At 37.3% G+C, this 12,774-nt stretch overlaps 1 protein-coding gene across 1 annotated transcript; it reads left to right on the top strand.

Annotated features, from left to right (window-relative positions):
* On the top strand, window positions 1-12,178 carry LOC306858197 (NACHT, LRR and PYD domains-containing protein 3-like; the record flags this gene model as incomplete). Its single annotated transcript, XM_079398620.1, has 10 exons — window positions 1-149; window positions 858-2,681; window positions 3,245-3,418; window positions 3,672-3,842; window positions 5,888-6,061; window positions 7,150-7,323; window positions 7,628-7,674; window positions 7,757-8,304; window positions 8,999-9,203; window positions 12,072-12,178. The coding sequence occupies 10 exons, from the start codon at window positions 1-3 to the stop codon at window positions 12,176-12,178; spliced, it is 3,573 nt and encodes a 1,190-aa protein (XP_079254746.1).
* Window positions 12,179-12,774: the final 596 nt, after the last annotated feature.

Here is a 12,774-nt window from a genome sequence, read left to right as displayed (position 1 = left end):
ATGAGTCTCTATGAGAAAAGAGAGGAGGGGGATGTTGATCACCACCAAAACCAGCGAGCAGCAGAGCCCAGCTATGCGTCTGTGAAGAGTGACAGACACATGGAAAATGCCCTTAACTATAGGGATGAAACTGTGGCCTTTAACCCCAGGTAATTAGTACTGGAGACAAGAGACAGAATTGTAACTTAAATATCAGTGATAATGAGAGATCATGTGATTTAATGTTTGTGTTTTCTTAGTATCAGACAGCATCATGACCAGCTGTGTGTCTATAAAGAATCTTTTCATCAATGCTTATTTAGATTTGTCCAGTGTCTGTTCAAAAATGACTAAATAACCGAAATGAATTTTAACAACATCGTTGTATCAATGCAATTTATTGGACTTTAGTATACTGTTGTGGTTGAATATTTCATCCTTTACACACACAAAACAAGCACTGCAAATTAACAAAACTAAATTATACATATACTTCATATTTAATAATATTTACTGATTTATAGATTGCATTTATTAATTACAAACATTAGCAATTGTTCTGTAAAAGGCATATTATGCATATTGAGCTGTTTTTGTTGCATTTACACTATGGTGTCAGTAGCATGTGGTGTTCAGGATCTTTCAAAATAGAACTCATTGGCTGTAGAATGATTAATTATGTAAAACATTCATAGTAGACACCGCTAGCTCTCACCTGAATATGAATTAGTTTCATCCATCATTGCCATCACCTGTATGTCCATTAAAGCAATAGTTCACCTAAAAATATCTTCCTTATTAGAAAGACAAAACATCAGGGTGAGTAAATAATGACTGAATTTTTATTTTTCTACTTCTTGTTTCTACTGTGTGGATAGAGATGATCAGACTGGAGTCCTGCAGAAGGGTTCTGACCAAAAAGCAGATGATGGACTACGGAGAGCCAAAGACCAACACAAAATCAGCATGAAGAACAAGTATGAGAGCTTATTTGAGAGAAACAGGATCTACACTCAACTCTGTATCATACATGGAGAGAGTGAAGGGGTGAATGAAGAACATGATGTGTTGCACATGGAGAAAACACCAAGAATACAAGACACACAGTTCAACTGCAACAACATCTTTAAAGACCTACCTGGACAAGAATGTGAGAAGAAAGGCAAAATAAAGGCAGTTCTTACCAAAGGCATGGCTGGAATTGGAAAAACCGTCTCTGTGCAGAAGTTCATACTGGACTGGGCCGAGGGAAAAGCCAATCAGGATGTTGACTTCATGTTTGTGCTTCCATTTCGAGAGCTGAACTTGATCCGAGATCATCAGTACAGTCTTCACAGACTTCTGCTGGACTTTCATCCTGAACTTCAAGATCTGGACTCAAAGATTTATGAGGAGTGTAAAGTTGTGTTCATCTTTGATGGTCTGGATGAAAGCAGAATTACACTGGCATTTTTAGACAATGAGAAAGTTTCAGGAGTTACTGAGACTTCATCAGTGGGTGTGTTGATGTCAGAGCTCTTGAAAGGAGATCTGCTTCCCTCTGCTCTCATCTGGATCACTTCTAGACCAGCAGCAGCCAATCAGATCCCCTCTAAAAATATTGACCGTGTGACAGAGATTCTGGGATTTGATGAGTCTCAGAAGGAGGAATATTTCAGGAAGAGGATCAGTGATGAGCATCAAGCCAGCAGAATCATCTCACACATCAGAAGAGCAAGAAGACTCCACATCATGTGCCACATCCCTGTCTTCTGCTGGATCTCAGCCACAGTGCTACAGCAGCTCTTGAAAGAAGATCTGAGTGCAGAAATCCCTCAAACTCTGACTGAAATGTACATCCACTTCTTGCTCACTCAGATAAACATGAGAAATCAGAAGTACGAAGAGCGAGATCCAGAGAAACTCCTTCAGCCCAACAGAGAAATTATTGTAAAACTTGCTGAAGTGGCTTTCAAACAGCTGATGAAGGGCAATGTGATGTTCTATGAGGAGGACCTGATTGAGAGCGGCCTAGATGCCACTGAAGTCTCGGTGTATTCTGAGATCTTTAAAGAGGAATCTGTGATTCATCAGAGAAAAGTCTACAGCTTCATCCATCTGAGCTTTCAGGAGTTTCTAGCCGCTTTGTATGTATCTTACTCCCATGTGATGAAGAACATGGAGCCAATACAGTTGTTTATGGATGCTAAACATGAGAAGGACAGACCTAAGAGAAACAGATCTAAGAAAATCTCTTTGTTTCAGCTACTAAAATTAACAGTTGATAAAACTAATCAGACTGAAAATGGGCACCTGGATCTTTTTCTGCGGTTCTTGCTTGGCATCTCACTAGACTCCAATCAGGAACTTTTAAAGGATCTACTGACACATACAGAGAACAACTCAAAGAACATCAAAGGATTCATGCGGTACATTCAAGAGGCAATCAAGAGAAATGACAATCTTTCAGCCAACAGATCCATCAATCTGTTCCTCTGTTTGCTGGAAATGAACGATCAGACTCAGTATCAAGAAATTCAGAAGTTTGTGAAATCAGACAAACACTCAGATATGTATCTCTCTTTAGCTCACTGCTCAGTGATAGCCTATGTGCTTCAGATGTCAGAGGAGGTGCTGGATGAGTTTAACCCTATGGAATACAAAACAACAGAGGAGGGTAGATGGAGACTGATGCCAGCTGTGATAAACTGCAGGAAAGCTCTGTGGGTATTAATTTGTGTCATTGCAGACAGACAGACATTAACAAACTATTAACTTGGATTTTTCTCTTCAATAAACTCCTAATTTGCTGCTTATTCATAGCCAGTTAGGTAGTTTTTAAGTTTAGGTGTAGGGTGGATTAGGGTTGTAGAATATGATCATATAATAATGCATTAATGTGTGCTTTACAAGTACTAATGATCAACAATATGCTAGTAATATGCATGCTAGTTAATAGTGAGAATTGGTCCCTAAACCACTAAAGTGTTACCCATATTAGTTTCTAGTTCAAACTCAAACTAACTCATCAAGCAAATCATAACCCTGTTCATAGTTGATTTCTAAACAGAAAAGCAGTCGAAAGCATGCTGAACAGTAGACAGTAGAAGCACAGCTGTGTTGAAATTGCTAATTTGACATCCTGACTTTATAATTCAATTTCAGCTAAACTCCATATATAGACTGTACCTCAAGTTTTTTTTTCTGAGTTTAACTTGTCATGCACTGAATACAGAAAACATTACTTTACTTTAAAATTTTTCCTCATTGTGTTTTTGTATTATAGACTTGCTGGATTGTATCTTTCTATTCAGCAGTGTGACAGTTTGTCTTTAGCTCTACGATCATCAAACTCTTGCCTGAAACAGCTGGACCTGAGTAACAATAACCTGCAGGACTCATCAGTGAAGCTGCTTTCTACTGGATTGAAGAGTTCGCACTGTCAACTGAACATACTGAGGTTTGACTTCCACATTAGCCACTTTTATACATGAAACCCAGTAAATATTTAGACAAGGCATCTGCAGGAAATTAGATCTTGTGGGGCAGATTTGAGGGTCCCTGCTTTAAACTATACTTTTTTCATCGTTTTTAGAGACAGGGTAATTAACATGCCTTTCTTATGTGATCCCCATTCTCAATTGTCATGCACAAAATACAGAAAATATTAATCATCCACCTCCTCCTCAAAGCACTGTCATTCACTATTATAGACTTGCTAGATGTCATCTGTCCCATCAGAGCTGTGAAAGTTTGTCTTCAGCTCTTCAGTCATCAAACTCTCTAACAGAGTTGGACCTGAGTAAAAATGCCCTGCAGGATTCAGGAGTGAATCTGCTTTCTTCTGGACTGAAGAGTTCCCACTGTCAACTGAACATACTAAGGTTTGACTTTAACAATGACATGTGTGACACCAAGCAAAGTCCATTGCAGTCAACATTGATTATATACAGGGGTGCACATAAGTTTTTCTGCCTGGTTCTCATATGAGAACCTGGCGATTTGGTTTGGTCCTCACACGGGCCATGGCATGTAGTGTGACCCATAAAATATAACTATAAAATAATAAATTAATAATAGTGATAATAATATTATTGCACTTTTATTTAGTTTTTTATATAAAATAACTTAATAACTAAAAATAATAAACTAAATAATCAAGTGTGATAATACTATTTTATTTTAAAATAAAAAGGGAGTATTGCATACAAATGAAATTATTTTATAGTAAACTTAAGATTATAATATTTTTATTATTCTTTATTATTATTTTTATTTTAATTTTCATCATTTTCAAGCATAAAATCAGCTAGCTTTTATTTTGGTGGGTGCACCCCTGATTATATAATGGGAGGAATGTAGTGAGACTACATCCCTCATCAGAGATTTTCTTAGTCTACTTGAAGTTGTTTATTTTAGCCACACATTTATTAGTTGCACGTTGATGATATTAATTTAATGAGTCATCATATTTACTGATTTGTGCATTTAGAGGGCTGTGGGACATGAGCAGGACAGAGACCATCATTTGTCTAAATATCTTAATGTCTTCTCCTGATGTTCCACAGCAGCTGACACTTGATGTAAAAATTAGAAGAGCAAATTTTATCTTCCACATATGCAAGACATTAAGGATGTATTTCGTATTACACTGCCAGAGAAAGCAAAACTAAAATATTTATGTGTGTGAAATATGCTATATAAATAACCTTTATGTGTCTTACCAAAGTCTAAGAAACGGAGTTGAATAGAAAAATAGCGCAAAACAGAATACAAAGCCATAAATTTATGGTTTAAATTTATATTCAGCACAAATACAAAATTTTCCATGGTTACAATGTAACATTTAATTGTTAATCTATTATTTGTCTTGTAAAAAAGCTTTATTGTAAATATGTTTGTAATATTCACCGAAAACAGCATAAAAATGTGTTATTCTGTCATATGTGGTACTTGACCTGGGTCGATTGTCAGCTTGACTGGCACAGCCCTAGTATAAGCTACATTCTAAAAAAAAGAATATATATAGAAGCTGTGGTAACAATTCATTACAGTTAATTTTTTTTTTCTGTGACCAAACTGACTTTTAGTCAACTATTATGGCATATTTATCTTGCGTAAATCAAGGTTGTTTTGGGTTCACTTTTTATATTGATAGTTATGGGACTAAACTGCAATGAAGTATACAGCATGTATATGCATGTACAGTATATACAATATACAGCATGACAGTGTTTTTGCAGAAATATTACAACTTGTTCATATTAAATATTCTTGTAAATAATGTGGTATAAAGAGAGGAACAGTGAAAATAAAACACACTATGAAATATGAGATTACATAAATTTGTAATTTTTTTTCATAATTTAAGGTTAAACTGTCCAATAATGACACCCATGGCTAAAGTTTAAAAGGAAGCAGAGTCCCTTTGCCCCCCAGAGATAAGTGAGTTCTAACACAGATCCTACAGTGATGTATGAGTTTGATGACTGTTAATCAAGAAATAGTGTTGAAAAGTCATGTGAGAGGAGACACTCTGGAGTGCATTTCCTGAAAGCAACTATGGTCGCAAGTTCCATCGTTACCAATAGTGTTCAATGGAACTTACCACCATAGTTAGCAAACAATGCTTTTGGGGAAACACATCCCTGATTGGGTGATCCACAAATGATCTGATCAAATCAGCATGAATTATGCAGCTGGAGGTATTGCAAGGACTATTTACAAATAAACAAATCACCAGTGGTGGACCCAGTACACAAATCAAGTACTTGGGTTAAATACAACAATGATTTAGAATGTAGTGACAAAAGTTTAAAAAGTAGAGTACAGATACTTAGAAAAATTGTACTTAAGTAAAGTAACAGTAATATTGCTGTCCATGTGATGTAAATGATCTGTTTTGATATTATTCTATTTTTCTGTTTAGACTGGTCTTCTGTAATCTCACTGGTCAGTGCTGTGAAGCTTTGTCTTCTGCTTTACAATCATCAAACTCCCAGTTTAGAGAGTTGGACCTGAGCATCAATGACCTACAGGATTCAGGAGTCAAGCTGCTCTCTGTTGGATTTAAGAGTCCAAACTGTCAATTGAACATACTGAGGTATTTGAGAACACAGATAAATAATTACTCTAATCAAACTAAACATGTCACTTGAGAAAAAAAAAAATCTATATTGTGATTAATAATGATCATTAAGAAAAGAATTGGAGGAAAAGATGCAACGTTGCTAGGTGATTTTGCTTTGGAACCTTCAGAAAACTTTAACTAGATTTTTCTCTAAACTGACTTTGCTGACTATCAAATTAAAACAGGTGTAGCTCAGTCATTTTTGTCAGATTCCAACAACTCGTATACCATTTTGAAGGTCTTGTAATTGAGAAAAATCTAAATAACTGATTTTTGAAAATGTGCTCATTGTGACTCATTTTGCCAGCACAGGTCACATATTAGTAATGCACCCAATAATGGTTTAAAACATATTGTGCATGTCTAAAGAATTTAAAGCGAATAAACATGTCTTCATAAGCGCACCTTTTTAAATAAACAATAGAAACCATAAAAACTTTAATTCCATCCCTTTATTCAAGTGCTCGGTTCACACATGCACATATCACCAGCTCATCGGGCTTCTGTATTTCCTCAGTTCAGTTATAGTTTGAAGAACTGAAGCACTGCAAAGACTAGCAACATAGAATCACATACGGTGGTATTTTGAGTCAGAGTGACCATCAGGCACGTCCAAAAGTGAGTTTTGTTTGAGTAACTTGTAGATGTGTGCTGCTTGAGCTGTGAATTTCAGACAGTTCAATCAGATTTCACTGAAAGAAACCAGTTCAAAAGAATGATTCATTCACAAATTAGATATCACTCTGGACCATTTGACTGAGGCTATGGAGTACAGGTAACATTGTGCAACAGACTTCTTTTTCACTTCATAAGACCTCTATATATGGTCAGGAGTAATCTTGTGTTCTTTGACATGCTTTTTTTAATTCATGTATTAAACTTCATTGTACATTTAAAAATAAGCTTTCCAAATCTCACTAATGGTTAAAGTATGGAATTGTCTATGGAAAACATGCAGTATGCAATGAAGTTAAATAATTATGCAAGGAACTCAAGATTAAATGGGTAGAGGAAAAAGTCTGATCGCCAAACTAATGTGATACGGAATGTTGTGTTTTTAGGTTATCTGGCTGTATGGTTACAGAGGAAGGCTGTGGTTATTTGTCTTCAGCTCTGAGTTCAAACCCCTCACACCTGAGAGAGCTGGATCTGAGCTACAATCACCCAGGAGAATCAGGAGTCAAGCTGCTCTCTGAAAAACTGAAGGATCCAAAATACGGATTGGACAAACTCAAGTATGTTGAGCAGGAAGAATCACACTGCTGTGTGTGCTACACACTGTTACACAGGTTTAACTTATAATGTGAGGTCCAAATGTCCCCACGTGGACAGGAAAACCTTAAGACTAGCTACAGTGTAAACTAGCCAGCAGTCTCCCAAAGGAAAACTAAACTAATAAACATATTAAATAATGGTTTAATTAATATGTAAAAATGCAAAAAGTCTATGGAAAACACAGTTTACCAAAACAAATTTGTGCATGTATATGTTTCTGATTGTTTCAAATGTGCAAGATGTGACATTGTGTGTGTTTTGTAGTGTGGATCATGAAGGGGAGTTCAGGATTAAAGCAGGACTACACAAATGTATGTCTACACACACACACACACACAAATAAATACACATTTAGTGATGTGTGTTATAAATGTTGTCTCTTCTTGTGTTCAGATTTCTGTGATCTCACACTGGATCCAATCACAGCCAACAAAAACCTCATTCTGTCTGAAGATAAAAGGAAAGTGACATATGTGGAAGAGAATCAGGCATATCCTGATCATCCAGAGAGATTTGAAAGGCTTCCTCAAGTTCTGAGTAGAGAGAGTCTGTCTGGACGCTGTTACTGGGAGGCTGAATGGAGTGGACAGGCTGATATGTCAGTGGCATTTAAAGGAATCAGTAGGAAAGGAAAGAGGGCAGACTGCTGGTTTGGATTCAATAATAACTCCTGGTGTCTGGCCTGCTTTAATGACACATTTTGTGTCTGGTACAATTATAATGTGACTGACACACATGTCCCTTTAAGCTCTTCTAATAGAATAGGAGTGTATGTGGATGTGTCTGCTGGCATTCTGTCCTTCTACAACGTGTCTGACACACACAAACTCACACACATACATACATTCAACAACACATTCACTGAACCTCTCTATGCTGGATTCGGGCTTATAGCTTATGCATTTAACTCCACAGTGTCTCTGTGTCAGTCTGAAAACCCTGTGGGCAATAACACAGATGTCACATGCACAAGTGAATGAAACAAATATATTTGATATAAGTTTAACATACACATGCAGACAAACTAATATAAATGTGTAAGCTCATTTATATTTGCACAAAATCTGATTAATAATTTAAACATTTTGTTTCTTGAACAAGGTATCAGTAATATTGTCACGTGTCGGTTTCCTTTCAGTTCTGTTTTGCCCTTATTTGGTAGTTCCTGTCCTTGTTTAGTTAATGATTCATCCTATTCACCTGTCTTGTGTTAATTATCTTGTTCCTGTTCCTTTATGAGCATTAAGTTTTGTTCAAGCCTTGGTCGAGTCTCAAACTAAAGTTGTTTATGCAGTCATTTCTGTTGTTAATACGTTTGCACGATTAAAAGAACCTGTTTATCCTGAATCCCTCGTCTTCCTGCCTCCTACGATCAGAAACGCGTAACAATTATAATACTGTGACGAGTCTGCTGCCTCCCCCCTTATTATCATCACCACCCCGTCCCGTATTCGCCGCCCTTCACCAGGCTCCCGACAGGAGGGGCGCTGAATAGCCACGGCTGGCGGCGTGTGATGAGGCGCACCTGATGTGAATGGAGCCTCATCACCGCCGCTGCTTAAATGCCGAGCGCGCCTCTCCTCGGGAGGCCGGTCTCTTCCCCGTGCATGCACGCTGGTGTCCTCGTGGGTCCAGGAAGGGAGCGTCGAGGGAGCCCTGCACCTCCAGAGACATGAGTTGCCGGACCCGCAGTCCGGGAGACAGCCAGCACCTGTTAGATGGCTGACGGGCCAGGATGCCGGGCCGTCGAGTCCCCCGGAGAAGCTGCGGCCAGCAGAGGGATTACGCCGCTCAGAAGAAGCCGCCGCCACTCGCGCCCCGGCCCCCGAGATGGGAGCGCGTGCAGCCACCGGACTCCACCCCTTGCCTGGACCCTTCCCTCCTGAACACTGCCCTCCTTCACAAGCCCCGCAGCACGACGAGGACACCAGATCCCCCTGTTTATTTTGGACACTTTTTCCCCCTTTGGACACTTTATTTTACCATTTTTGTTTAATAAAAACCTCTCCGAGGCCTGACGCCACACCCACTGTGTCTGTCGTTTGCTCCTTCCGCCACAATACGTATAAATTTGTGCTTTCATATTTATGTTGAATAATGTCTTGGTCTTCATGTCTTTTACAGGTTTATTTGTCTCAAATCTAAACTTGTAGTGTTGAAATAAAATCAACAAAGTAGTTTATTTCTCTGCCACAGCCTCCTTACGTCACTGAGGTGCTGATAGTGATCAAGGTCTATTGGTCGACGTGTGGCTGATGGGTCAATCTGAGTATCTCGGGTACATATTCACAATGTTTAAATATGAGAATCTTAAAGTACTGCTAAATTATTATTTTACTGCATTTTTGTTGCAATTCAGAAATTGCTTGTTCTGGAGTAGTTCATTCTGGGTTTGGTTTTAATTATTGTAATCGTTGTGGAACATCCAGTTAGAATGCATTAAAGATAAACTTTTATTCTTCACTTGGGCTGTGTGTGTATATTGTAGTTAAAACAATTGTGTTTATTTCAGTATCTGTGTTGTTAGTGTATGTGTGTACTTGTAATTTTGTCACCCCTTTCCTCTTTAACATTTAACTTTTTTACTCGTACAGTTTTTTTTAAACTTTAGAATTTTAGAACATACCACATTTCAGTTTCCATGGTGACACATCAAGCTTGTCACCTGAAAGTAGCACTTGCTGACTGATTAGGAGAACATATTTCAGTTTTTTTTCTAATTTGAAGTCTTTAAATATGCAAACCATAATAAACATTTAATTTTTGTCTACCTTTTCATGCAACATCTCAGAAAGTCACACTAAAAAATGTATTGTGACTTGGACTCGTGAACAACTGACTTGAAAACAAAGACTTGTTAGTTTTTTGGTTCAAGATTTTTGAAAAGGGTTGAAGGTAGTTTTGAACCAGTTTATTCTTAACCAAATTTGGTTTGGTTCAGTTTACCAAAGACCACATGGACTTCAGAATGATATGACCGGTAGCTTACTTGCAACCACATGACATCATTTGAACAGCTATACAGGGTTCCCATAGGTCATGGAATTTCTGGAATATCATGGAATTTTAAAAGGTCTATTCCAGACATTGAAAGTCAGAGAATTTTATATATTTTTTGTCCAAGTCATGGAATATCAGGGATTTTTGTTTGTCAACTCCATTCAGTACTTGCGCGCTGTGACCTGTGTAAACAGCGTGTACAGACAGCAGCGTCTCGGACACGCGCCAGCCCTGAATTGAGTTTCTCTCAGCATCTTTCTTGCGCCTGAATGGACAAATATATACAAAAGTATAAAAATGCCCGTCTTGGCAAGTAACTTTGTAGCTTTAACAATGATTAATCTATATTTAATTAGTCTGTAAACGGCCATTAACAGAGGCCAGAGATGCTGAAGACGGACGCAAAGAGGAGAAAATACCATATCAGGCCGAACAAGATTCAAAATGTGCGAAATATAGGAATCCTAAACATTGAATTTTATTTGAATGTGTTTCTGAGGGGAACTGGTTGTTTTCAAAAAAGTTTAAAGGCGTTTTCTTTTCATCTTGCCTCTGTATAATGCATTTAAATGAGTGTTAATACGCGCAGCACTGCTGTGTTTATAGTGGTAACCAAGGAAACGCTTTATCACTGTTCCATAAGCGCCACCTGCTGTCAAAGAGTGAAATTGTGTCTCATTCAGCCCGTCTGCTGTTTCTGTTTCACGTAGCATAATTTCACAAAGCTAAAGTCACACCATTCTGTTTCTTCAGATTTTGAAATTATGCAGTCTAAAATAAATTAAAAACATTGCATTTTTTATTTTTTTGGATTGATTCATGATTAAAATGCAGTGGTTGACTTGCCACTAATTTCAGATGGCAATGCAAAATCAAGGTGAAACACAGAGTGAAGAATATGCAAATGTTATTTTATAAGTAATTATTCAATTTCTGTACCTGAACACCTACAAACATAAAAACTTAAGCAAAATTTAATTTCTATCTTTGTGCTATATATTTAATTTAGCTATTACTTGCAATTTGTTCATTTGTTCTTATTTATTTTTAATAATGTTTGAACTTTATATTAGATACTGAACTTATATATATACTTTTTTATTTTTTTGCTGTGGTATTAACATTGAAATCGAGATTTGTAAAAAAATGTTGGTATCTAAAATATTGGCGTCATAAGTTTATTTATTAGAATACAAAAATCAAAGTTGATAACAGCAACTATTTTATTTATAAATTTTTTGTGGCAAGGCTAGTGAAAATATTAACAGGGCAAGTAATAATTTTAACCACTGAAACAATCCTTAGCATTGAGCCCTGGGCTATTTTTTCAGCGCCATCTTATTCCCTTCCCGCTCGTCAACTGGCTATCACTGTCAAATGCAGTCACCAGGCCACCAGGCTGTACCGGTTAACAAAGGCAAATATGCCAGAAAATGAAAATGTTTTCAAAATTTTTGGGAGCTTTGTACGGTCACCGAGAGATCTCAACGCATTGCAAATAGAAAAAACACCTGCAAATTAAGAAAACAACTTCCTAAATTTTACAACGCACACGCTGCAAATGCTCACAACACAACCAAAAAAAAAAAAGAAAGAAACGCACTGCAAATAGTAAAAAAAACGCCTGCAAATTAAGAAAACAACTTTCGTCAATTTGGCAACACACACGCTGCAAATGCTCACAACACAAGCACATTCTTGCACGCAGGACTGAACATCGCTACACGTGTGCAGTTGTCCAGGGAGGATCCTCAAGGGAGCTTTGCGGATTACGTGGTGTGGGTGCGTGTCTTCTATGACCATCAGACCAGCTGACCATTATCACCCCGGAGCCAGAGGGTGCTTCTCAAACTGGAGGCTGCATCCTTCCTAGTTCAGTCCTTCAGAGGCCTGTAGGCTAGAGTCCTTCTCGGCATTAAATGATAGAATGAGACGCTCTAGTAAGCAGTGGTGGACGAAGTACACAAATCAAGTACTTGAGTAAAAGTACAGATACGTACTATAAAATATTACTCCAGTAAAAGTACTGCTTTTTCAGTTTTACTCGAGTGAAAGTACAAAAGTACTACATTTTTTATGTACTTAAGTAAAAAAGTACTGATAGATAGATTTATTTGCAATTTTATATAGTTTACTTGATTTAATTTTATATTAGCGCATATTTTTATAATCCTGTTGCTCAAAATACCTGAGATTTTCCCAAAGTAACAACTATATGGAGTCAAGAGATATATGTTGTTGTTGATATGGACTATGTTGACGAGAGTGATGTAGTAATGTTCTCTGTGAAGCTTACATTGTGATGAACCTGAGAGAAAACTGATCTGACCAATTAATTTTCACCAGTAAGAAAACAGTGTTATAAAGCTTGTTGTTTTGCAGAATGTCACAGTTATATATATGACATGAGA

The sequence above is a fragment of the Barbus barbus genome, assembly GCF_936440315.1.
Source record: "Barbus barbus genome assembly, chromosome: 3".
In the NCBI taxonomy this organism is placed as follows: Eukaryota; Metazoa; Chordata; class Actinopteri; order Cypriniformes; family Cyprinidae; genus Barbus; species Barbus barbus.
The sequence above is the reverse complement of the archived record's forward strand: the minus strand, read 5'-3'. Positions and strand labels throughout refer to the sequence as shown.